Source organism: Mobula hypostoma, chromosome 12, assembly GCF_963921235.1.
Source record: "Mobula hypostoma chromosome 12, sMobHyp1.1, whole genome shotgun sequence".
In the NCBI taxonomy this organism is placed as follows: Eukaryota; Metazoa; Chordata; class Chondrichthyes; order Myliobatiformes; family Myliobatidae; genus Mobula; species Mobula hypostoma.
Genome location: NC_086108.1, coordinates 63727799 through 63754644, shown reverse-complemented (window position 1 = coordinate 63754644; position 26846 = coordinate 63727799). Strand labels below are relative to the sequence as shown.

Here is a 26846-nt window from a genome sequence, read left to right as displayed (position 1 = left end):
ACCCAGTCTACATGTAGATTGAAGTCACCCATTATAACTGCTGTTCCTTTATTGCACACATTTCTAATTTCCTGTTTAATACCATCTCCGACCTCACTACTACTGTTAGGTGGCCTGTACACAACTCCCACCAGCGTCTTCTGCCCCTTAGTGTTACGCAGCTCTACCCATATCGATTCCACATCTTCCCGGCTTATGTCCTTCCTTTCTATTGCGTTAATCTCTTCTTTAACCAGCAACGCCACCCCACCTCCCCTTCCTTCATGTCTATCCCTCCTGAATATTGAATATCCCTGAACGTTGAGCTCCCATCCCTGGTCACCCTGGAGCCATGTCTCTGTGATCCCAACTATATCATAATCATTAATAACAATCTGCACTTTCAATTCATCCACCTTATTACGAATGCTCCTTGCATTGACACATAAAGCCTTCAGGCGGTCTTTTACAACTCTCTTAGCCCTTATACAATTATGTTGAAAAGTGGTCCTTTTTAATGCTTGCCCTGGATTTGTCGGCCTGCCACTTTTACTTTTCTCCTTTGTACTTTTTGCTTCTACCCTCACTTTACACCCCTCTGTCTCTCTGCACTGGTTCCCATCCCTCTGTTGTGAACTAACTTCCTCACGCCTAGCCTCTTTAATTTGATTCCCACCCCCCAACCATTCTAGTTTAAAGTCACCTCAGTAGCCCCCGCTAATCTCCCTGCCAGGATATTGGTCCCCCTAGGATTCAAGTGTAACCCGTCCTTTTTGTACAGGTCACGCCTGCCCCAGAAGAGGTCCCAATGATCCAAAAACTTGAATCCCTGCCCCCTGCTCCAATCCCTCAGCCACGCATTTATCCTCCACCTCATCGCATTCCTACTCTCACTGTCGCGTGGCACAGGCAGTAATCCCGAGATTACTACCTTTGCGGTCCTTTTTCTCAACTCCCTTCCTAGCTCCCTATATTCTCCTTTCAGGACCTCATCCCTTTTCCTACCTATGTCATTGGTACCTATATGTACCACGACCTCTGGCTCCTCACCCTCCCACTTCAGGATATCTTGGACACGATCAGAAATATCCCGGACCCTGGCACCAGGGAGGCAAACTACCATCCGGGTCTCTGGACTGCGTCCACAGAATCGCCTATCTGACCCCCTTACTATCGAGTCCCCTATCACAACTGCCCTCCTCTTCCTTGCCCTACCCTTCTGAGCTACAGGGCCAGACTCTGTGCCGGAGGCACGGCCACTGTCGCTTCCACCGGGTAAGCTGTCTCCCCCAACAGTACTCAAACAGGAGTACCTGTTGTTAAGGGGCACAGCCACCAGGGTACTCCCCATCACCTGACTTTTCCCCTTCCCCCTCCTAACCATGACCCACTTGTCTGCCTCCCTTGGCCCCGGCGTGACCACCTGCCTTCCACTCCTCTCTATCACCTCCTCGCTCTCCCTGACCAGACGAAGGTCATCGAGCTGCAGCTCCAGTTCCGTAACGCGGTCCCTTAGGAGCTGCATCTCGATGCACTTGGCGCAGATGTAGACGTCTGGGAGGCTTGGAGACTCCAGGGCCTCCCACATCCGACACCGAGAACAGCAAACTGCCCTCACAGTCATAATGCCCCTCTCCTCAAATAGCAACAGAAAAATGAATGTCAAACCTTCCTCGCCTCGCCCGCTTCCGCCTAAGCCCGGTGAGCCGAAGCCCTTAAGTCTTCACTCTGCTCCCGGCTCACTCCGCAGCCCGCAAACTACGCTGCCCGCTCTATGAGGCTTTGTTCCTTTTAAATCTGCCGCGCTGCACTGCCCGACGTCACACGCCTGCGCAGTCCCGCCTCTCAGAAAGCCGTTGGAGGAAAAAAATAACGAAAATTTCAAAAATCTCTTTCTCGGCACTCCCACTCAGACTCTCAGACTCTAAGTGTGAGGTGGTTCATTTTGGTAGGTCAAACATGATGGCAGAATATAGTATTAATGGCAAAACTCTTGGCAATGTGGAGCATCAGAGGGATCTTGGGGTCCAAGTCCATAGGACACTCAAATCTGCTGCACAGGTTAACTCTGTGGTGAGAAGGCATACAGTGCATTGGCCTTCATCAATCATGGGATGGAGTTTAAGAGCCGAGAGGTAATGTTGCAGCTCTGAGGACCCTGGTCAGACCCCACTTGGAGTACTGTGTTCAGTTCTGGTCACCTTACTACAGGAAGGATGTGGAAACCATAGAACGGGTGCAGAGGAGATTTACAAGGATGTTGCCTGGATTGGGGAGCATGCCTTATGAGAATAGGTTGAGTGAATTTGGCCTTTTCTCCTTGGAGCGATGGAGGATGAAAGGTGACCTGATGGAGGTGTACAAGATGATGAGAGGCATTGATCGTGTGGATAGTCAGAGACTTTTTCTCAGGGCTGAAATGGCTAGCACGAGAGGGCATAGTTTTAAGGTCCTTGGAAGTAGGTACAGAGGAGATGTCAGGGTAAGTTTTTTGTTATGCAGAGAGTGGTGAATGCATGGAATGTGCTGCTGGAAATGCTGCTGGAGGGGGTCTTTTAAGAGACTTTTGGATAGGTACATGGAGCTTAGAAAAATAGAGGGCTATAGGTAACTCTAGGTAATTTCTAAGGCAAGGACATGTTCGGCACAGCTTTGTGGGCCGAAGGGCCTGTATTGTGCTGTAGATTTTCTATGTTTCTATGTTTCTATTCACATCTAATATACAAGCAGTCACAGTTTCTAGAAAGGACCACTGGATTATGCTCAGGATAGCATCTTGACCAATTGCTTTTCTTCCTTAGCTTCAGGATCCTGCGAATAATTGCTGTGCTTTATTCTTGTGCCTCGGTTGAAACCCACTAACTCAGAACAGAAAGCAGGTTTGAATATTGGGTTAGTTTTTTTTTTGTTTCCTGAGCTATAATCCGAAGAGCTCAACAGTTTTTGTTTTTGTGATAGCCTAAATCTAAATCCTGCAGAGGTCTTTTGTAATTTCATCCCAGTTTGGCAAAAGAATAAATCAAGGAAGGTAGTGCACCCGTGGCTGACAAGGGAAATTAGGGATAGTATCAATTCCAAAGAAGAAGCATACAAGTTAGCCAGAGAAAGTGGCTCACCTGAGGACTGGGAGAAATTCAGAGTTCAGCAGAGGAGGACAAAGGGCTTAATTAGGAAGGGGAAAAAAGATTATGAGAGAAAACTGGCAGGGAACATAAAAACGGACTGTAAAAGCTTTTATAGATATGTAAAAAGGAAAAGACTGGTAAAGACAAATGTAGGTCCTTTGCAGACAGAAACAGGTGAATTGATTATGGGGAGCAAGGACATGGCAGACCAATTGAATAATTACTTTGGTTCTGTCTTCACTAAGGAGGACATAAATAATCTTCCAGAAGTAGTAAGGGACAGAGGGTCCAGTGAGATGGAGGAACTGAGTGAAATACATGTTAGTAGGGAAGTGGTGTTGGGTAAATTGAAGGGATTAAAGGCAGATAAATCCCCAGGGCCAGATGGTCTGCATCCCATAGTGCTTAAGGAAGTAGCCCAAGAAATAGTGGATGCATTAGTGATAATTTTTCAAAAATCGTTAGATTCTGGACTAGTTCCTGAGGATTGGAGGGTGGCTAATGTAACCCCACTTTTTAAAAAAGGAGGGAGAGAGAAACCAGGGGATTATAGACCGGTTAGCCTAATGTCGGTGGTGGGGAAACTGCTGGAGTCAGTTATCAAAGATGTGATAACAGCACATTTGGAAAGCAGTGAAATCATCGGACAAAGTCAGCATGGATTTGTGAAAGGAAAATCATGTCTGACGAATCTCATAGAATTTTTTGAGGATGTTACTAGTAGAGTGGATAGGGGAGAACCAGTGGATGTGGTATATTTGGATTTTCAAAAGGCTTTTGACAAGGTCCCACACAGGAGATTAGTGTGCAAACTTAAAGCACACGGTATTGGGGGTAAGGTATTGATGTGGATAGAGAATTGGTTGGCAGACAGGAAGCAAAGAGTGGGAATAAACGGGACCTTTTCAGAATGGCAGGCAGTGACTAGTGGGGTACCGCAAGGCTTAGTGCTGGGACCCCAGTTGTTTACAATATATATTAATGACTTGGATGAGGGAATTAAATGCAGCATCTCCAAGTTTGCGGATGACACGAAGCTGGGCGGCAGTGTTAGCTGTGAGGAGGATGCTAAGAGGATGCAGGGTGACTTGGATAGGTTGGGTGAGTGGGCAAATTCATGGCAGATGCAATTTAATGTGGATAAATGTGAAGTTATCCACTTTGGTGGCAAAAATAGGAAAACAGATTATTATCTGAATGGTGGCCGATTAGGAAAAGGGTAGGTGCATCGAGACCTGGGTGTCATTATACACCAGTCATTGAAAGTGGGCATGCAGGTACAGCAGGCGGTGAAAAAGGCGAGTGATATGCTGGCATTTATAGCGAGAGGATTCGAGTACAGGAGCAGGGAGGTACTACTGCAGTTGTACAAGGCCTTGGTGAGACCACACCTGGAGTATTGTGTGCAGTTTTGGTCCCCTAATCTGAGGAAAGACATCCTTGCCATAGAGGGAGTACAAAGAAGGTTCACCAGATTGATTCCTGGGATGGCAGGACTTTCATATGAAGAAAGACTGGATGAACTGGGCTTGTACTCGTTGGAATTTAGAAGATTGAGAGGGGATCTGATTGAAACGTATAAAATCCTAAAGGGATTGGACAGGCTAGATGCAGGAAGATTGTTCCCGATGTTGGGGAAGTCCAGAACGAGGGGTCACAGTTTGAGGATAAAGGGGAAGCCTTTTAGGACCGAGATTAGGAAAAACTTCTTCACACAGCGAGTGGTGAATCTGTGGAATTCTCTGCCGCAGGAAACAGTTGAGGCCAGTTCATTGGCTATATTTAAGAGGGAGTTAGATACGGCCCTTGTGGCTACGGGGATCAGGGGGTATGGAGGGAAGGCTGGGGCGGGGTTCTGAGTTGGATGATCAGCCATGATCATAATAAATGGCGGTGCAGGCTCGAAGGACCAAATGGTCTACTCCTGCACCTATTTTCTATGTTTCTATGTCTATGTTTCTATGTAATTAGAATTGTTGAACTATGACTTATTTGAAACAAATGAAACATTATGGAGCATAATAATTTTATGCAATTACAGGGTAATCGACAAATGGAATGTCCTTCAGGTTGGACTGTTCACAAGAAGCATTGTTACCTGCTGAATTCTGGGAGAAACAAAACCTGGGAAGGAGCTGAAATGGCCTGTAGGCAAATGTGAGCAACTTCCATCAATTCTAAAATAAACTTTCCATCATTTCAAAAAGACATCCACTGGACACTAAGCCATGTGAAAACCAAGAACTTCTCTGTTGAGAATAATGGACATTGTATTCTAACATAGTTCAAACAGCAACTGTTTCACTATGGGTGTTCCACCGTCGTAACTAGGGAATTGGGTCAGATCACAAGGATGTTCCTGTTGTTATACAAAATGGTTTTAATTGATAACGTGTGCTCATTATTTATATTACAGGCTTCTAATAATATTTCAGTACTGTAGTTTTCTGGCCTCTTTTCATTCAAAATAAGAATAATTTTCTTATAAAACACATTAAAAATGGTAGATAGTATCGGTTTCAAAGGGTGCCACAGAATAATGAAGATACATTTGTGACTGTTCACAGGAATAACATTTCTAAAAGTAACATAGCTACAGGTAACTTCCAGCAGTGTATATTATTTAAAAGCTGCCAATTCTTCCAAAGATTAAAAATATAAAAGCCTAAGTCTCCTATGTTTTTAAAACTTTGTGACTTTTTTCAATTAATTTTAATGAAATAACCTTTAATTTGTTACTGACTTTGTTAAATCTAATAACTGCATAACCAATTATCCTATATTGCAGATGTTCTGTATCTTGGATTGTAGTTTATGTGATAAGATCCTCCAGAGTCCTAGTTACCAACATTATTTGAACCACACTAAAAAAAAGATAATTCCAAAAGCACTCACTAAGTAAAGCCAGATTTGGATTTTTAAAGGTAATAGTGTAGAACCAAGAACAAAAATGTAGCCGGTACGACTCTGAATACCAAAGGGGATTGAATTATGTTAAGAGATGGTGTGATTGCTCTTGGTTTCAGCACCAAGATAAAATAAAGTTGTGACAATTGTTTTGATAAAATAGTTTAAGTGAATGTTTGCTGAATGGAACAAAATGATAGCTGAAAATAGTATGCAAAAAAGTCAAGGGTGAATATTAATGAAACTGAGCTTATTTTTCAGTGGCTACTCTGATACATGGAAGCCCATGCCCAGTAGTAGCACTTTCTCCCTTTGAGTTAAAAATAGATCGCCATTTCAAGTGACTGGACCATGAAACGTAAACTGCCAAAATGTTCTACTGCTGTAAGTGCCAAGGTCCTGTGTTTTCCATCAGATGCATCATAATCTTGGAAGAACAGCAAGGCTGTTCTCCCTTGAATACCTACAATTATTTTTTAAGTCCAATAGCATCATTAAAACAGAATTTTTTTTCATATTTTAGATTAGCTGTTTTCCTTGTTATTCAATTGATATTTTCCACTGAAGGCTATACTTATAAATATTTTCCTCTAATATTTAGGTTTCATGCCAACCTAGTCAGTGTACATTCAAAGAAGGAATTAAAATGGCTTTGGAACTTTGCCAAGAAGCGGCCATTCTGGATTGGTATGTATACATGGAGAATTTCAGACCTAGTGATCTGCCAACTAACAGAACTTTTCCCTAACAAGTATAATGGCAATATATAGAAAATATTCTGAAACTTGAACAGCATCTGGAAATTGTAAGTGGGCTTTGACTTAAGATAATGTTAGGCTATCAAAATATGAGATGTCTCCAGTCAAAACCACTAAATGAATATTAATTTACACTGCATTACACACTTAATAAACACCATGGATTTTTATCTTTGCAAGCATTAAGCCCATGGCTAAGAATCCGTCCCTAGATTAAGAAGGCTTATGGCACGCTGGACCTCATCATATTGTAGAAAATAAAGCAGATGGATGACTAACAAGAGAAAATCTGCAGATGCTGGAAATCCGAGCAACACACACAAAATGCTGGAGGGACTCAGAAGGCCAGGCAGAACATATGGAAAAGAGTACAGTCGACATTTCAGGCTGAAACCTTTCAGCAGGACCCAAATGGTTTTGGCCCGAAACAATGACCATATTCTTTTCCATAGATGCTGCCTGGCCTGCTGAGTTCCTCCAGCATTTCAGGTGGATGACTACTTTAATTGAGCATAACTGCAAGCATTGAGCACAAGAACCATAAGGCAGCTCTATAAAACACTAGTTAGACTACACTTAGAGTGTCGTGTTCATTTCTGGTTACTGCATTGTAGGATGTGGAAACTCTGAAGATGCAGAGGAGATTTACCATGTATCTGACTGGGTCAGAGGAAATCTTATGAGGAGAGGTTGAGTGAGGTAGGACTGTTCTCTTTGGACCAGTGGAGGATGAGAGGCAACTTGATATATGTAGATAAGATTATGAGAGGCCTACGTAGTGTGGACAGCCAGCATCTCTTTCTCAGAGTGGCAATGGCTAATACCAGAGGATATCAATTGAAAGTGGGTGAGGGAAAGTGTAGGGGAGTTGTCAGAGGAAGTTTTTTTTCAACCCATTGAGAGCTGGGTGCCTGAAAAACAGTGCTGGTAGAGGTTGATACAATAGGGTCACAGAACGTCCTTAGATAGCTACAGTACGTGAACACAACGAAAATGGGCTACATCGGAGGGAAGGGTGAGATTGATCGCACAGTACATTTATATAGGTTGACACAACATTGAGGGTGGAAGGATATGTAGTGTCCTATGTTCTTTTATTATATATAGAATAAAGCAGATGGGTGAGTAATTTAATTAAGGAGCATAACTCTGTGCATTGGAATGCTAATAGATGTAATATAACCAGAACTATAAGCATGTCTATGTCTAATTCATTCACACTAATGAGTAATATGCTAAGGTTGTGTTGTTAAGTGTTACGTTTAGAAAATTATGTGAATAAGATGGATTATATTGATTTTTTTTTCCCAAAATATCTGTTTCCAGGTTTAATAGATGAGACTGGTTCTGGAAAATGGACATGGACAAATGGAAGGCCAGTAACTTTTACAAACTGGATGAAAAGAAAATTTTTGCCAGCTGGAAATATGCAATCTAACTGTGCTCTGGTCCGGGGCAAGGGCAAATGGGTGAGCAGGAAGTGCGTTGAGATACAGGAGGGTTATATATGTTCCCTTTCTCTTTCAAGAGTTTAAATTATCACTTTAATTATCATTAGGTTATGTTTTTGTGAACATCTTATCAAATGCAATATGCAGTATCAGTAGTTTTGTATCTAATTGACTATATTAGAAGACTATACACGTGTTCCTATTTTTTAAATAAAATCATCTCAAGGTACTGTGCTACTGCTAAAGCTGTCAGAAACATCAGACTCCATTATTTCTATCTCCGATCACTTCATGTCTCTGATCAATTAAAATTGTATTTTGGATGCCTTTGTTTTGCTTTCCTTGTCTATTGTAAAATCAGGTACTAGATGCAGAAGTGAACAGGGTATTTCATAATAGTATAACCCTAAAGCATTTTAAAATAAGATCAAAAATTTAACGTTTGAGAGCAGGTAGAATGATTAATTTGTGGCATGGTCAGTATTTTATTTAATTACTGGTGTTCTTTCAACTGTGTCAGGTGTTGCTCCCAATCCTACACTGGTTAATAACTACAATTCGTTTTAGAGTAAGAACGACCTTATCATAATTAAAGAAATTTTGTCAGATTGTCCAGGACTGCATTTGATACTTGGTGTTTCCAGTGAATCAAAAGAATACTTTAAGAATAACATACTGCACCCCAGTGGGAATATGCCAGTTTCAGTTATTGCCCCAGATGCAAACTTTAACTGGGTAAAGCTAACCATATTTTTATTTTTAGATCTGTAATGTAATGAGCTATTTGTGAATGACTAAACAAGGAAGAACGTAAACAATTCAATGAGGAATAGCCAGGGACGGCAGTTAGCTAGCTCTTGACAGGACACTGGCACAGTGATAGATGGCTGATGGATGAAAGTGATTGGGGGTGGAGGGAAATGGAGGAGATTACTTAAGAATAATAGGTACGTAGGTAAGTTGCCACTCCAATGCTGGGAAAACCAGGTAGTCCTGAGGAATTCAGTGATAAACATTCCTAGGCCACACAGTCCAAGAGAAATCCTTCACTGTTTCAGGAAAAGCATTATACAGATAATGTTTTCACTCTGCCCTCTCCTGGTGCAAATTCCAAATTCCAAATTTAGGTTCCAAATTCCTGTTTAGTTAGAAACAGTGAGATTCATTAGAATAACCTTTGTTACTCCAATTTCTCTAACCAATTAGATCTAGTGTTATCCCCTATTTAAAAGTTTATAGACTAAACTTTCCTTTTCACTTATTCCTAGTCAGTTAAAAAACCAAATATGATTCTTTTTCTCAAGTACTATAACTAACTTCAATTTCAGTTCCAGGCGATATATCTACAAGTTTAAATTAAAATTCAAAAAGTATATCATCATCATCATCATCATCATCAGGTGCTGTGCCCAGTTTGAGCTTTGACTGCCATGGCCCATATACTCCTGTTTCGGATCAAGTGGATCAATTCATTGGTATTCATTGCCAGTTCTCTGGCTGCTGCCTCCATCATCATTTGTCTTTGTCTTCCTCTTGCTTTCTTCCCTTCAATCTTTCCCATAATTACCAAGCATTCTAACTCCTCTTTCCTAATCACATGTCCAATGAAGTTATGTTGTCTTTTCATGATCTCATACATTATTTCTCTTTTTGTGTTTGCTCTGTTCATGACATCCTCGTTAGATATTCGTTTCGTCCATGATATTCTTTGTATACTCCTCAAAAACCACATCTCTGCTGCTTCAATTCAATTCCTCATGTTACTAGTTATTGTCCAACATTCTGAGCCATATAACATAACTGGATAAACGTAACAATTCAGTACTCTGAGGCGAGTGTCATGCCTAGTTTAGTATTGGTCAGTGTACTCTTCATTCCCGTAAAGGTGTCTTTTGCCATCCCTATTCTTCTTTTGATGTCCATGTTGCACCTGCCATCTGATGTCACCCAACTTCCTAAGCAGCAAAAGTTCTGTACTTGTTTTATGTCTTCCCTGTTTATTCTCAGCCTGCAGATAGGATTCTCCTTCTTTTTGGATATCACCATACATACTGTCTTTTTGCAATTGGTAGATAGACCCATTTTTGCACTTTCTTCAACAATTATATCAACTAAGTTTTGTAGTTCTTCCTCCGTACTTGCAATTAACACAGTATCATCTGCATATCTGAAATTATTGATGTTTTCACCACCAACTTTGATTCCCAAGATGTCTCTTATTTTTTGTAATATTGTTGCACTGTACACTTTAAATAAATCAGGGGAGAAAACACACCCTTGTCTAACGCCTCTCTTGATTTTCGTAAACTGACTCACTTCTCCATCTATTCTTGCAGCGGCAGTTTGTTCCCAGTACAGATTTCTGATTAGGTAGAGGTCTTTCGAATCTAGATCTAGAGTTTTCTGTAATATTTCAAATAACTTATTGTGCTTCATTTTATCAAGTGCTTTTGTGTAGTCGATAAAACTAACAAACAAATCTTTTTGCACTTGAATAGCTAGTTCTGATAGTATCCTTAACACCAATATTGTGTTTCTTGTACCTTTGTCTTTCACAAAACCACATTGTTCTTTACCTATTTCAGCTTGTATCTTACTTTTAGCTCTTGTCATCAAAATTCTTAGAAGTATCTTGGTGATATGACCCATTAAGCTTATGGTCCTATGTAATTTACATTCTATTGCTCCAGGTTTCTTTGGAAGAGTGATAAATACTGATTTTTTCATCTCTTCTTGTATTATTCCAGTCTCATAAATGTCATTGAATAAATCAGTAAGTATTTCAATTCCATAATCTTCAAGGGCGATAATTTGTTCTATTAATAATTCATCAGGACCTGCTGCCTTTCTTTTCTTCATCTTATTTACTGTATTGCATTACAAACTTCAGATTTTAAAATACTTGGACCTTCAATGTTTTTCTTAATTTCTGGTTTTTCACCTGGATCATCTTCAAACAATTCCTGAATGTACTCAGTCCATCTGTTCATAATCTCATCTTTTTCCATGATAATGGTACCGTCCTTCACTTTCAAACATCCACCTGAAGAACAGAGGAGATTTTTACCAGTGATATTCTTGATTTTTTTGATGTAACTTTTTTGGATCAGTAACAGGGATTCTTTTATATACAGAAAGTATATACATACAGTTTAACACCTTTCTCGACAATTCTCCAACATCACAACTTTTTAACAAAGTAAATCTCATTCAGTAACTTATCAAAGTCTTTGCAAAAATAATCAGTTCTTTCAGAAAATCAAGTTCAGATTCTTTGAATGAAAATAAATTTAACCATCCAACCATATTAAATCCTCTGTGTCATTACACATTTCGTTCCTGTGCTGGTTCTTCACCTTGGGTGGCTCGCCAACTTGTTTCTTGGGTCATTGGATGAGATGTTTTATCATCCACGGCAAATCAATTCACAAACTTGTACAAAAACTTGACTAAATCCCTTGATATGATTTTGCAGAACTAATTCTCAACTACACGGTATAGATTTTGGACACTCATCTCTGTTGATATTGTCTCGTTATAGCTGCTGCATGTTATAGCTGTAGCTTCAATAAATCTTTTATCATTATTGTCTCTCCTCCAGGGGTTTCAAGTTAGTAGGGTAAAAGTACCAACTACTGATTCCACTGTTAACAGTTCACGTATTCAGCTTCTAACTGTTGCTGTGTTTCTCTCCTTGTCTGTCCTGTGTCCAGCCCGCCCCTCCATCGCATAGCGTTTCTTTCAAATTCTCTTTTTTTAAATTGGTAAACCTCATTTTCATCCCTCTGCAGATAGAACTTTCTAACATTACAACTCTGGGTTTAATTAACCTGGCTTACACAAAAGAATGCAAGTTATACTCACATGGAACAGAGGAAAATAGTGATTGACAAAAACAATTCTTACCTTTCTGTGCGATACTGAGCACAGTCATCATAGCTTACATTATTATTTCACCCTGCCGTTAATAATAATGACACTTTGGGCTTTAGAATAAATTGAATTGAATTGACTTTATTTCTTACAACCTTCATATATATGAGGGGTAAAAATCTTTATGTTAGGTCTCCCTCTAAACGAGCAATGTGCAATTTATAGTAATTTATAATAAATAGTATGTACAACAGGACAGTCAATGTAACAGAAATACAATTGTAATGACATGAATTAATCAGTCTGATGGCCTGGTGGAAGAGGCTGTCCTGGAGGCTGTTGGTCCTGACTGCGGTACCGTTTCCTGGATGGTAGCAGCTGAAACAGTTTGTGGTTGGGGTGACTCGGGTCCCCAATGCTCCTTCGATCCCTTTTTACACATCTGTCTTTGCAAATATCCTGAATAGTGGGATGTTCACATCTAAAGATGCACTAGGCTGTCCGCACCACTCTCTGCCGAGTCCTACAATTGATGGAAGTACATTTCCCTTACCAGGCAGTAATGCAGCCAGTCAGGATGCTCTCATTTGTGCTCCTGTAGAAAGTTCCTAGGATTTGGAGGCCCATACCAAACTTCTTCAACATTATTGTGCCTTGTTCACCACACAGCCAGCATGTACAGACCATGTGGGATCCTCAATAATGTGTATGCCGAGGAACTTAAAGCTGTTCACTCTCTCAACCCCAGATCCATTGATGTCTATGGGGGTGAGCCTGTCTCCATTCCTCCTGTAGTCTACAACCAGCTCCTTTGTTTTTGCGACATTGAGGGAGAGGTTGTTTTCTTAACACCACCGTGTCAGTGATGACTTCTTCTCTGTAGGCTGCCTCTTTATTGTTTGAGATTAGGCCAATCAGTGTAATGTCGTCAGCAAATTTAATTAGCAGATTAGAGCTGTGGGTGGTGACAAGGTCAAGGGTATAAAGAGAGTAAAGAAGGGGCCTAGTACACAACCCTCAGGGGCACCTGTGTAGAGGGGCAGAGGTGAGGGAAGCCCACTCTTACCACCTGCAGGAGATCTGACAGGAAGTCTGGGATCCAGCTACACAAGGCAAGGGGAAGCCCAAGGTCTCTGAGCTTCTTGTCAAGCCTGGAGGGAATTATGGTGTTATCCCTCTTCTCCAGGTGTGTAAGGATGGTGTGAAGATCTGTGGATCATCAGTCGATCAGTTGTGTTGGTAGGTGAATTGTAGGGGGCCCAGTGTGGGTGGTAGCATGCTGCCGATGTAGTCCTTAACCAGCCACTCAAAGCATTTGCTTTTATAGAGGTGAGTGTGACAGGATGCCAGTTGTTCAGACAGTTACCTTGGCTTTTTTAGGTACAGGGAAGATGGTGGATGTTTTGCAGCAAGAGGGCACCCTACACTGGGAGAAGGAGAGATTAAAAATTAAACATTCCCACCAACAGCATTTCAGAGCACTGAAAATAAAAGCATGATGCATGTAAAAATATTAATTCTGAAAGTGATTGAGGAATTTGCTTGTTAAATGAACACTATCGATGCTACTTCAACAATTGCATTGGTGCTGTTTCCTGCACCCATACTGAGCTTGTCAACATCACCAACTTTGCCTCCAACGTTTATCCCGCCCTGAAATTTACTTGATCCATTTCCAACATTTCCCTCTCCCTTCTCAATCTGTCTGTCTCTATCTCTGAAGACAGTCTATCTACTGATATCTTTTATAAATCCACTAATTCTCGTAGCTGTAATCACCTGCATCTTTTCCATTTTGTGCACATCTGCCTTCACCCCATCATCCCACCACCTCCCACCCCATAGTCTCTGCGTCTAGTACATAGTTTTCTGTAACCTGTGTCATCTCCAACGAGATCCTACCACCAAGCACATCTTTTCCACCACCCCACTTTCTGCTTTCAGCAGGAATCACTCCCTACATGACTCCCTTGTCCACTCAACCCTCTCCACTGATCTCCCTCCTGGTACTTATCCTTGCAAATGGAAAAAATGCCACACCTGCCCCTACACCTCATCCTTCACTACCATTCAGGGCCCCAAGCAGTCCTTCCAGGAGAAGTAACACTTCACCTACAAGTCTGTTAAGGTTATCTACTGTATCCAGTGCTCCTGGTATGGCCTCCTGTATATCAATGAGACCCGACACAGATTGGGAGACTGAGCTCTGTCCAGCACAAAAAGTGGGATCTCCTGGTAGCCACCCTTTTTAATTCCACTTCCCATCTCCATTCTGACATGTCAGTCCATGGCCTCCTCTACTGTTGCAACGAGACTACACTCAGGTTGGAGGAGCAACACTTTCCATTCCATTTGTGTAGTCTCCAAGCTGATGACATGAACATCGATTTCTCAGACCTACAGTAATGGCTCTCTCTTTACCATTCCCTATTCGTGTTTCCCTCTCTTACTTTATCACCTTACCTGACCATCACCTCCCTCCTCCTCCTCCTTCCCTTTCTTCCATGGTCTTCTATTCTCTCTTATCAGTTTCTGCTCCTCCAGCTCTTTATCTCTTTCACCAATCCATTTCCCAGCTCTTTACTTCACCCCCACCCCTCTCCCAGTTTCACCATCACCTGCCACCTTGCACTTCTTTCTCCCCTCCCTCCACCTTCTTACTCTGACTTCTCATCAACCTTTCCAATCGTGAAGAATGGTCTCGGCTTGAAGCATCAACTGTTTGCTCTTTTCCACAGATGCTGCCTGGCCTGTTGAGTTCCTCCAGTATTTTGTGTGTGTTACTATCAACACAATGCTTTTGATCTTCCAATAAGTAAGTTCCATCTGAAGGACTTCATTCTTTCTAAACCAGAACTTGGATTCCATTCTGTGTATGGTAATGCCTTGGCTCCTGTATAGCAATCAATTTTACAGCTACTTGCAAACATTTCTCATACTCTAGCCAAGCACATTGTGGATTCTGATGTTTTTGATCCAAGATTCTTTTGGAAGTCAAGAAAGTGGCACCAAACTTGTTGCTTCACAATTGTTTCATTAAGGGCTAACAGATCAAAGAGAATCAGAGACATAGAGTCAAAAAAATTCAGTAGCTAAGAAAAAAGAGTTAAAGAAAAGATAGTCAGCCAATGTGTTCTGTTTTCCTTATACCATAGGTAAGAGAAATTACATTCAAATTTGTTAATAAGAGTTAACCAATCAGATACCCCCTATTCAAATAATGTAGCACCAAAGATGTTTCCAGAATCATACAAATATAAGCACTAGGAGACTCATTACACAATTATATATACATACTTTGACTACCAGGAAACATACTAAACAGTTATGTGTATAAATGTAGTTATATGAAATACCAGCAGGCAATGAATTGTTAAACTGCAGCTTAAATAAAAATTAAACAGTGTAATCCAACGATGGCAGTATCCAAACAAATATGTAACTTCCATGAATGAAAGACTTAATTTTTCAAAACTGTAAAACTCCTGTTCACTTAGTTCTAATTAGTAATAGTTAGAATCAACGTTAGCCTAAATAAGCAATTCATAGCTTAACTATTCTTTGAAAATTCTTAGATGCCATGCTGCTGTAAAACTGTGCTCATATCAGATTAGCATGAAACTTTTAAAAAATCAAGGAAATATTGGAAATATGGATTAAAAATCAAGTAGTCTTGAGAACTGCAGTGATAAGCATTCCCAGCCCATTGTCCTCTCATCTCTTGTTGTTTGTCATCTATGTCAATGACCTGGATGATAATGTAGTTAACTGGAACAGCAAGTTTGCAGATAACACCAAGACTGAGGGTGTAGTGGACAGAGAGGAAGGCTATTAGTCCTTGCAGCAGGATGGACCAGCTGGGAAAATGGCCTGAAAACTGGCAGATGGAATTTAGTGCAGACAAGTGTGAGGTGAAGCAGTTTGGGAGGACAAATCAAGGTTGGACTTGTACGGTGAGCAGTAGGGCATGGAGGAGTGCGGTGGAACAGTGGGATCTGGGAACATAAATCCATGATTCCTTGAAAGTGGCATCACAGGTAATAAGACCACAAAGAGAGCTTTTGGCACATTGGCCTTTATAAATCAAATATTGAGTACGGGAGATGGGATGTTATGTTGAAGTTGTATAAGATATTGGTAAGGCCTAATTTGGGGTATTGTGTGCATATCTGGTCACCTACCCACAAGAAATGTATGAATAAGATTGAAAAAGTGCAGAGAAAAATTACAAGGATGCTGCAAAGACTTGAGGACTTGAGTAATAGGGAAAGGTTGAATAGGTTAGAACTTTATTCTCTAGAATGTAGAAGATTGGGAGGAAAGTTGATAGAGGAATACAACATTATGAATGGTATAGATAAGGTAAATAGAAGCACTCAGGTTGAGTGACACTGAAATTAGAGCTCATGGGTTAAGGGTGAAAGGTGAAATGTTTAAGGGGAACATATGGGGGAAAAACTTCACGCAGAGGGTGGTGAGGGTGTAGAACAAGCTGCCCGCAGAAGTGGAAATTGTGGATTTAATTTCAGCATTTGAAGGAAGTTTGGATAGGCACATGAATGTGAAGAGTATGAAGGACTATGATCTGTGTGCATTTGAAGGGACTAGTCGGATTAATAGTTTAGCATGGACTAGAAGGCTGAAGGGCTTGTTTCTGTTTGGTAGTGTTCTATGACTCTAAAGCAGAAAATGTTAGGAAAATCTCAGGTCAGGAAGCATCCACAGAAAGAGGAAATGTTCTTAAAGAAACATCTGCATGATGCTAAGCTAGGGCACATCATCAGTGATGTTACCTGGGGTCGTCAGGTATTTCGGGTCTTTCAACATCATACACCCTCGCCCAGGCGACCCAGCCGGGGTTGATCAGACCACGGCCTGTGCCCTAGCAGCAGCCCACGGATCTGCCCTCTTTATCCAGAGCCACCTTGACACTTTCTCTGCTGCATCTGTGGTGGTAGAAATGGCTCTCCTTCTCTCTCCCACGATTCCAAGTGCATTGTATTCTTTGCAGAGCGACTGACCTGCAAAGCCACAGCACCCAACCTCCACAGGCCAACACTTTGCTCTCCAGCCTCTTCTTTGGCAGTTGTTCTTCAGAGCTTCATACTTGGCTCTTTTCCGTTCGTAGGCCTCCTCCATGCATTCTTCCCATGGCACGGTAAACTCAAGCATAAGAACATGCTTCGATGAGTCGGATCACAACACAATGTAGTCTCTGTGATGTGGGGAGGAAACTGCAGCTGTTCTCCCAGGTCTGCTTTTAGCTTCCAGTCCTGCGCAGCAAAGAGCAACCCTATTGCTTTCTGGTGTTCTGTTGGTCTTTCCCCCTCTTTGACAAAGCAGATGATATTCTTGACTGGACTTGTTTTCTGGCAGATGTTAAGGGTGCTGCTGATTGTCTCAGCATTTGTCTGGAGGACCTGATCATGCCACCACCGATAACGGCCATTGGCAAGAGCTCTGGGGCAGCAGCTCAGAAGATGCTCTAGCGTACCAGTCTTCTCACAGAGGGGACAAGCTGGTCGTTCTGCAGGGCCCCAGCAGTGCAGGTTGGATGGGTTAGGAAGGATGTCATAAACTGCCTGGATAAGGAACTTGATGCAGTGTGGATCCACCTTCCAGAGATCGTTCCACATGATCTTTTGCTCGATCACCTGCTCCCATTTGGTCCAGGCTCCTTGCTGTTTCATTGCCACTGCTCTGCTGGTCCTCTCCTCCTCCACAGCTGCCCTTACTTCATTCTGGACCAGTTCTCATCACTCTTTCCCTTGCACTTTGTCAAAATGGGGGACTTCAAGGCTTCCAAATCCCACTCTTCCCTTGGCAGCTGCCCCCCAACAGCACTTTGTGGCGCAGTCTCACCTCAGCTTCTTCAACTGCAGCCACTGGTCTCCACTTTCTTCCAGTTCTCACTGCCACTCTTGCTCGGGCAACCTTTGGATCTGAAGATTCCCAGAACTGCAGCACCTCTCTTGCTCGCAAAACCTTGAACTCCTCTTGGATGGATTTCAGGGGGAGTCTCAGTTTGCAGTTATTCTCATATAGAGCGATGCTGCTGATGTTCCTTGGTAAACACAGCCATCTTCACAGGAACCGGCTGACTACCCTCTCTAATTCAGCAACAGTGGAAATTGGAAACTCATGGAGAAGCAGGGGCCAGAGGATTCTTGGTAGTAAACCGTGCTGGTAAATCCATGCCTTAAACCGCCCTGGAAGGCCGGTCCTGTCAACCTTTTGCAACCATTATTCAAACTCCCCACAGGTGTTTCTTATTGCCGCCTTATCTCTGAATGTTGCATCAACAATCTTCCCAAGACTTTTAACAGGGTTCTCTGTGATGGTAGGAATTGGAATGTCCTCAATAGAGAAACAAAATTTCTCCTGTACTCACCCCTTCTTCAGAACTACAGATCTTGATTTTGCAGGCTTAAATGATATCCTTGCCCACCTCATCAACCTTTCCAGCCCCTTAAGAATCCACCTAGCATTAAGCTGCCAGCAGAAGTGGCGATTGCGGGTTCAATTTCAAGATTTGAAGGAAGTTTGGATAGGCACATGAATGTGAAGAGCATGAAGGACTATGATCTGCGTGCATTTGAAGGGACTAGTCGGATTAGTAGTTTGGCATGGATGAGAAGGCTGAAGGGCTTGTTTCTGTGTTGTAGTGTTCTATGACTCTAAAGTAGAAAATGCTAGAAAAAACTCAGGTAAGGGAGCATCTACAGAAAGATGAAATGTCAATATTTCAGGCTGAAGACTCTTCATCTTTAATAATTTGTCAACCTAAACCATAAACTGTTTCATCTTCCACAGATGCTGCCTGACCTGCTGAGTATTCCCAATATTTTCTGCTTTAATTTCTGTGTGCTATTCAGTGTTTTGTGTGCAATAAGATATTTTAGAATAATACTGTCAATAGTTTTTAAACCAGTCATACATAAATCTATGCAACTTATAAATGTTTTATAAACCCTTGTTATCTTTTAGGCTCCACAACTAATGTCAAATTGTAAACTAAATGATGTGACAAGTGCAATTAAACTTCCATTATATAGATAAATGCTGTTGTGGCCTGCTGTGTGATGTTTCTAGCCTTAGATTATTTCACTGATCATAGTCAAGAAAGCATGAATTTTTATGCCATGAATTTGAAATCTCTGTGGGGCTCACACTGTACAAAAAGAGAGTTAACAATTAACATGCTTCAAATTACTTTGATTTGCTCCATTTACAGACTTCGCTTTGATTCATATCCTGCTAAGTTTCAAAGCAGCTGCAATGTAAATCTACTATTACAGGGATGCATTTTGCCATCCTTGTTACTGATAGATGTATTAGACTTAAACAACAGGAATTCTGCAGATGCTGGAAATTCAAGCAACACACATCAAAGTTGCTGGTGAACGCAGCAGGCCAGGCAGCATCTGTAGGAAGAGGTGCAGTCGACGTTTCAGGCTGAGACCCTTCGTCAGGACTAACTGAAGGAAGAGTGAGTAAGGAATTTGAAAGTTGGAAGGGGAGGGGGAGATCCAAAATGATAGGAGAAGACAGGAGGGGGAGGGATGGAGCCAAGAGCTGGACAGGTGATAGACAAAAGGGGATACGAGAGGATCATGGGACAGGAGGTCCGGGAAGAAAGTCGGGGGGGGGGGGGACCCAGAGAATGGACAAGAGGTATATTCAGAGGGACAGAGGGAGAAAAAGGAGAATGAGAGAAAGAATGTGTGCATAAAAATAAGTAACAGATGGGGTACGAGGGGGAGGTGGGGCCTTAGCGGAAGTTAGAGAAGTCGATGTTCATGCCATCAGGTTGGAGGCTATCCAGACGGAATATAAGGTGTTGTTCCTCCAACCTGAGTGTGGCTTCATCTTTACAGTAGAGGAGGCCGTGGATAGATATGTCAGAATGGGAATGGGATGTGGAATTAAAATGTGTGGCCACTGGGAGATCCTGCTTTCTCTGGCGGACAGAGTGTAGATGTTCAGCAAAGCGGTCCCATGATCCTCTCGTATCCCCTTTTGCCTATCACCCGTCCAGCTCTTGGCTCTATCCCTCCCCCTCCTGTCTTCTCCTATCATTTTGGATCTCCCCCTCCCCCTCCAACTTTCAAATCCCTTACTCACTCTTCCTTCAGTTAGTCCTGACGAAGGGTCTCGGCCTGAAACGTCGACTGCACCTCTTCCTACAGATGCTGCCTGGCCTGCTGCGTTCACCAGCAACTTTGATGTGTGTTGCATGTATTAGACTTGCTACTTCCAGTTTCCTGCCTACCTATCCCACTCCCAGTTTGTCCTGTCTGTGGCCTCCTGTGTTATTAAAACTAGAGTAAACTCAAGACTGAATAACAACATCTCATCTTTTTTCCATACTCAAAATTGAATCTCTAACTGTATGTAACTCACTTTCCCTTTGTCTGTATTAGAACTGGGGATTTCTGTCTATCATCATTTTGGCTCAGTTTTCTCTTGCTGATTTGATCTGCCAAGCATATCCAATGGTTTTGCTATTAGTAACACATGATGCAGATAAAAATCATAATGTGCTTCCACCTGCCAGTTTAAGTCATTGGGGTCTTGTAGTATCAGTTATTCTCTTTGCTCTAAGCTAACTCTTCCACCACCTGCTCTAAAATGGAAACTATCTTGTTTTCTCTCTTTCCCAGTTAGCTATTTCTCTTTCCATAGATGCTGTCTGACCTGAGGGTTTCCAGCAGTTTTATTTTATTTTTATTATGATTTATATTGGAAAAATAAGTTTCAGCAAGCTGTGCACATTCTAAATAAACGGCAGTGGACAAAAAGGGCCACTTAGGATACATTAAACATAATTTTCAACTTTTCACACGTCTCGAGCACCAAAACTGTTTGTTATCTGGATGGATCATCTGTTCCATGGAGAACAGCTAACCAATGGCAATATTCACATCAGGTGCAGTTTAAACTCTTGCACCGGTGCATTGCCATGCAGATGTACAAGATATGCTGGAGGTCCGAGACCAACACACCTGATCTCCCATTCTAGACCCCGGAGTCACTATTGGTGACTAGGCTGCAAGTGATAGAACCTCAGGCCCTACACTCTGACCATTATGTTGACTTACCACTTTTTCTAAAGGTCTCCAGTCATCATACATTTAGAAATTGTTCAAGAGCATGTAAGTAGTGTTTTAAAAATTCAAAGTCAATTTTATGTAAAGTCCACATTCACGTGTTTCTTTAAATTAATTTACACATTTTTTGAAATAAAGTTTAAAACACAATTTGGTAATCCCATTTGAATACAGGAGACCATGCTTGCTACTCCATTAAGGCCCTTCAAACTCCATCTGGCCCTTGGCTCACAGAAATATGACCTGCCAGCAGATGGATTAGTCATCCCACCAGGGCTGGCAGCATGTTGCGAGTCACCTGGCTATACAGAGCGTCCTGCAGGAGGACACTGACACAAGCCAAAAACAGCTTTTCCCTCATCCACTCCTCAAGTATGTAAAATTTAATAAATTGAACCCAATACCATTAATTGTTAAAATTAATGAGGGAGCAGAAGCTCAGAGTTTTCGGACGGACTTGGAGTCAGAATGTGGTCGGATGCTTCCGGGATGCTGCATCGGCAAGTTTGCAGCACTGGAGGTTTACCATCTGCGTGAAATGAAGGGACTTTCGAGAGACTTTGAGATTTTACCATGCCATGGTCTGTTCTTATCAAATTACGGTATGGTTTGCACTGTTGTAACTATATGTTATGGTTTTTGTCAGTTTTTCAGTCTTGGTTTGTCATGTGTTTTCTGTGATATCATTCTGGAAAAACATTGTATCATTTCTTAATGCATGCATTACTAAATGATGATAAAAGAGGACTGTGCGTCCTCATAATCTAATCTAAATATAAGTACCTGTGTATCAATGAAGGAACAAATAAATGCTATTCCAGCTCAAACCTAAGATTCTCTGAATAGATATTCCTCATATTTACTCCTTTTGAAAATTAACATTTTAGACAGATAATCAATCATCAAAAATAGTACAAGAAATGGTGTGTAATAAGATTTGGTAGGTACTGCCTAAAAAAAACTGGAGAAGAGCATAAACCATAATTAACGTAACTTGGTTAATATTGTACCTGACCAACAGTCAGGTTCTCAAATCCTGCTATGATCTTCAGTAGACTAATATGAGAGAATGGCAATGGAGTTGTAAAAACTGCTTCACTATCCCAAGCAGGAAAGCAAATGACTATGAAACTTGCCTCACTCCACTTGAACTAAATCTTCTGTTCACGTTAACCTAATTACTTCATGGCTTGCAGCACTTGAATCTATGTAAAGTAACGCACTAACCATATATGCAGTTATTTAAGAGCTGGTCATAATTCTCAGTGATTATCTGTCTGCTTGACAGTTAACCTGAACTGCTGTTTTCACAGCTTGGAATGCATTAACTATCACAACAGAAAAAGGTGGAACTCCTTGGGGAATTTTAAACCACTTGAAGACCTAAACCTTAAATAAACTCATTCACATAGTAAACTTTTCAGTTGAATACACAGTCAGTGTACTTTTATTAGGTACAACTCTACACCTCGTTAATGCAAATATCTAGTCAGTTAATCACCTGGCAGCAACTCAATGCATAAAAGCATGCGGGCATGATCAAGAGGTTCAGTTGTTGTTCAGACCAAACATCAGGACGTGGAAGGAATGTAATCGAAATGACTCTGACCAAGAAATGGTTGTTCGTGCCAGATGGGGTGGTTTGAGTGTCTCAGAAACTGCTGATCTCCCGGGATTTTCATGCACAATAGTCTCTAGAGTTGACAGCAAATACAAAACATCCAGTGAGCGGCAGTTCAGAGTATACGTCAAATCTTGAATTGCTCTCCATCATCTAGAGATATGCAATCTTGCATTGATTTGTTAAAATTGTGTCGGGCAAAGGTCCTACAGTCCATTGAGTCCGTGTCAACCATCCAGCACCATTTATACTAATCCCATTTCATTCTTTCTACATTCCCATTAATTCCTAGATTCTGGAACACATTGAAACAACCTACCAACTCCCAAATCTTTGGAATGCTGGAGGAAACAGTGCTGTGAGAGGACTGCAGACTCTCTGCAGGCAAAATCAGAGGAAAAATTGACCCTTAGTCACTGGAGCCGAGAGGCAACAACTTTACCCCTCCATCACTCTACTATTATTCCTATAAAATACACACACATTTTGTAATATTGCACACCACTTCAAAAAAGACAACTGAGATGCTTTACACTTTATATATGAGAAATGATATTATCCTGCATGCACTACAGTATACCTACAGTATGTATGACTATTGTCCTGACTAGACAATCTTTACCCTTCCTTTCTGTAGGAACTCACCATATTAAATATAATATTTAACAACACACTACACTGTTCACAGCAATTACACTGACAGACTTTGATTAAAATATTATCCTTTTTTTAATGCAGTTCACCATTTTATTTATTAGCTTTAGCACCTGGAAACTTCAGGCTACTGGTGCTAGTAATCAATCTGTCAAGATTCCAAGGTCTTTTGATATGTTTCTAGTAAATGTGTCTCCTATTTTATCCTTTTTTGGTAATCACACAATTTTATATCTGATGGAAGGAAAAAAATGGCATTCACTGCATTACCCTTTTCACCCAAAATTTATAGATGCTTCTGAATTTGTGCACACTATTGCTCATCATTTGTCATTGCTGCTGTTTTGCTGTCATCTGAAAATATAGACACCTTTGAACTGCCTGCAGCTTGAGGTAATTTATTGAAATGATAAATTACATCGGTTCCAACACCAATCTGTAGCATACTACAACAACTGACTTACAACCAGATGGCTTCCCTTTAGCACTAACTTGTTCACCAGTTAATCCTTTCAACTGAACATTCTTTCATTTGCCTCCCAATAATCTATCCTCCTCAATTTCATTTTTCATTGTATGTCCACAAGCATTGTTTAAAGCAACAGCGTCACAATTACATGGTTTAAAGTGACAAGGTCACAATTCCTGGGAGAGTTATGGGCAGACTTTAACTACTTCATGTAGCGTCATGCAGCGAGCTGAATGCCCAAGTACCTGACTCTGAATGTCAATCTTACACCCCAGCAGCAAACTGGTATTTTGAGGGATCTCATGCACCTTGGGTAAGCAAGAAATGTACATGATGATTGGCTCGGCTGACGATGATGCCTGAGAGGCAGAGAAGCGGCGGGCAGGATAGTGAATGAACTTCAGTTACCTTAAGTGCATGACTGACTCTTGTGATGTCCCAGGCCAGGTTCTGGAAGGAACTGGACATTGAGATCCACAATAAGCATCACAGCCAATGATACTGCAACAGAGAAGGTTAACTCTCATTAAAGGCTAAATAGTAGACTTACATTCAACACCAATCTAGATCTTGACTCTGCACTGGCTTTCCATCAGACACAACTATTCTCTGTAACAGTGATATTCTATTACCAGAGCATCCCTGTGTTGGTTATATTGCTACCATTAAATATGCTAAATTGTTCTCTGACTTTAATGAAGGGTTAACTCTGTTTCTTTATTACAGATGTGTCTCACCTGTTTATTGTCTTGAACTTTAAAAAAAAATTATGTCAAGTTTCCTGCATCTGTGGCTGGTTTAGACTTTCATGTGAATGAATGATGTTATTAGATGATGATGACAACCTAGTCATGTTAATAAGCTGCTTCCAATTGCAACCAACCCCAATTTCATATCTTCTGCACTTCATACCCACATTGTTTACTCCATCCATGTTACTGTTTAAAATTAAGCATGGTTTCGATCAATAAAAAAACCATTATTAAATAATCATATTTATAGTAAGGTAATGTTTGCAAACTCACATTTGGAAGGAGTTTTGAACAAGGATGAAAGCTGAAATTACTGAAACCCCTTTCCTGCATTCAACTGGTCCTGTTCAAACTTTTACTGAAGTTTATTTTTAACGTTTCATCCAATGACTACATGAGACCTCCTCATATTTCCAATTGGTTCCAATGTTGGTTTGTGCTCATTTCTGGCATTTGCAGTTAATTCTCCTCATTCAAAAAGATCATGGGGAATGGTGAACAGTAGATAGTCATCCCTGATGAAGATGGCTGAGTGTGTCATCGAAACATTGGTTATAATTGATACCTGTACCTGGCTGGAAGCCTGAGAAGAGTTTTATTCATTGTAGACAGTCCACCACATTCTCATTGCCATAGATCTCCAGCCATTTAATCAATTGGTCTTCATCATCTTTAGGGCCATGCCCCACTAGGAAATATTAGCCTAAGATAAATAATGAATATTAGCATCTAGCAACATTACCCAGAACATATGGCCCTTTAACTTCCCACCAAGTGTTGGAAATGAAAGTGAAAACTGATGACAAAGTAGCATGTGGGTCTGAGACCACCTTAGACAAGCTGGCACATTTTATTTATGTTCCTGCAGTACCCACGAGAAGCCTTAAGCTTGCCTTTCCTCAAGGGAGGCTCGAAGCCTACAGTAATAGAAATAAAATTTGTAGTTCTGCAATACTGCTTGGTGCCAGCTCCCTGGAAACATGAAATATTCATGTCACAGATCCCACTATTTTTAATATGTTTGCCGGATAGTTTTCAAATGTCCATTCCTTACTCCTAGCGAGGCTGCGGGACTTGCTACTAACTAATAATAAATAATATTGTTAATAAAAAATGTTTTGTCTTTGACTAAAAATTCAACTACAATGGAACTATCTCATATAAACCTTCAAGCCCTCATCCAATGTTGGTATTCTCAGCAATGCACGGTTTTGAAGAATGTAGATTTATAGGAACAAGTCTGATTCAATGCGCATAAGGAAATGAGGCAGTCTTGCTCAGAAGCAATGAAGGAATGTAGTTATAGTTTGCAACCATTATCTTAAGTGGTCTCAGAGTTTATCACTGGCTGCTGTAAAGAAAAGGACTCCTGATTCCCATATTAAAAGGAGCTTCGAAACATTACAAAGACAGGGGATTGGGGCTGAGAGCAAAATTGGATCGGTCATGATGAGATGGCAGAGCAGACTTGATGGGCCAAATAGAAACATAGAAACATAGAAAATAGGTGCAGGAGTAGGCCATTCGACCCTTCGAGCCTGCACCGCCATTTATTATGATCATGGCTGATCATCCAACTCAGAACCCCGCCCCAGCCTTCCCTCCATACCCCCTGACCCCTGTAGCCACAAGGGCCATATCTAACTTCCTTTTAAACATAGCTAATGAACTGGCCTCAACAGTTTGCTGTGGCAGAGAATTCCACAGATTCACCACTCTCTGTGTGAAGAAGTTTTTCCTAACCTCGGTCCTAAAAGGCTTCCCCTCTATCCTCAAACTGTGACCCCTCGTTCTAGACCTCCCCAACATCGGGAACAATCTTCCCGCATCTAGCCTGTCCAATCCCTTTAGGATCTTATACGTTTCAATCAGATCCCCCCTCAATCTTCTAAATTCCAACGAGTACAAGCCCAGTTCATCCAGTCTTTCTTCATATGAAAGACCTGCCATCCCAGGAATCAATCTGGTGAACCTTCTTTGTACTCCCTCTATGGCAAGGATGTCTTTCCTCAGATTAGGGGACCAAAACTGCACACAATACTCCAGGTGTGGTCTCACCAAGGCCTTGTACAACTGCAGTAGTACCTCCCTGCTCCTGTACTCGAATCCTCTCGCTATAAATGCCAGTATACCGTTCGCCTTTTTCA

General features: G+C 41.3%; 1 protein-coding gene across 1 annotated transcript in view; it reads left to right on the top strand.

Annotated features, from left to right (window-relative positions):
• frem1b (Fras1 related extracellular matrix 1b) overlaps nucleotides 1-8497 on the top strand; it is a 215270-nt gene extending 206773 nt beyond the window's left edge. Inside the window, exons 32-34 of the mRNA XM_063064975.1 lie at nucleotides 5146-5261; nucleotides 6613-6698; nucleotides 8096-8497. Coding sequence (XP_062921045.1) covers nucleotides 5146-5261; nucleotides 6613-6698; nucleotides 8096-8304 — 411 coding nt within the window. The 3' untranslated portion in view covers nucleotides 8305-8497. The remainder of the gene's footprint in view (nucleotides 1-5145; nucleotides 5262-6612; nucleotides 6699-8095) is intronic.
• The last annotated feature ends 18349 nt before the right edge of the window (nucleotides 8498-26846 follow it).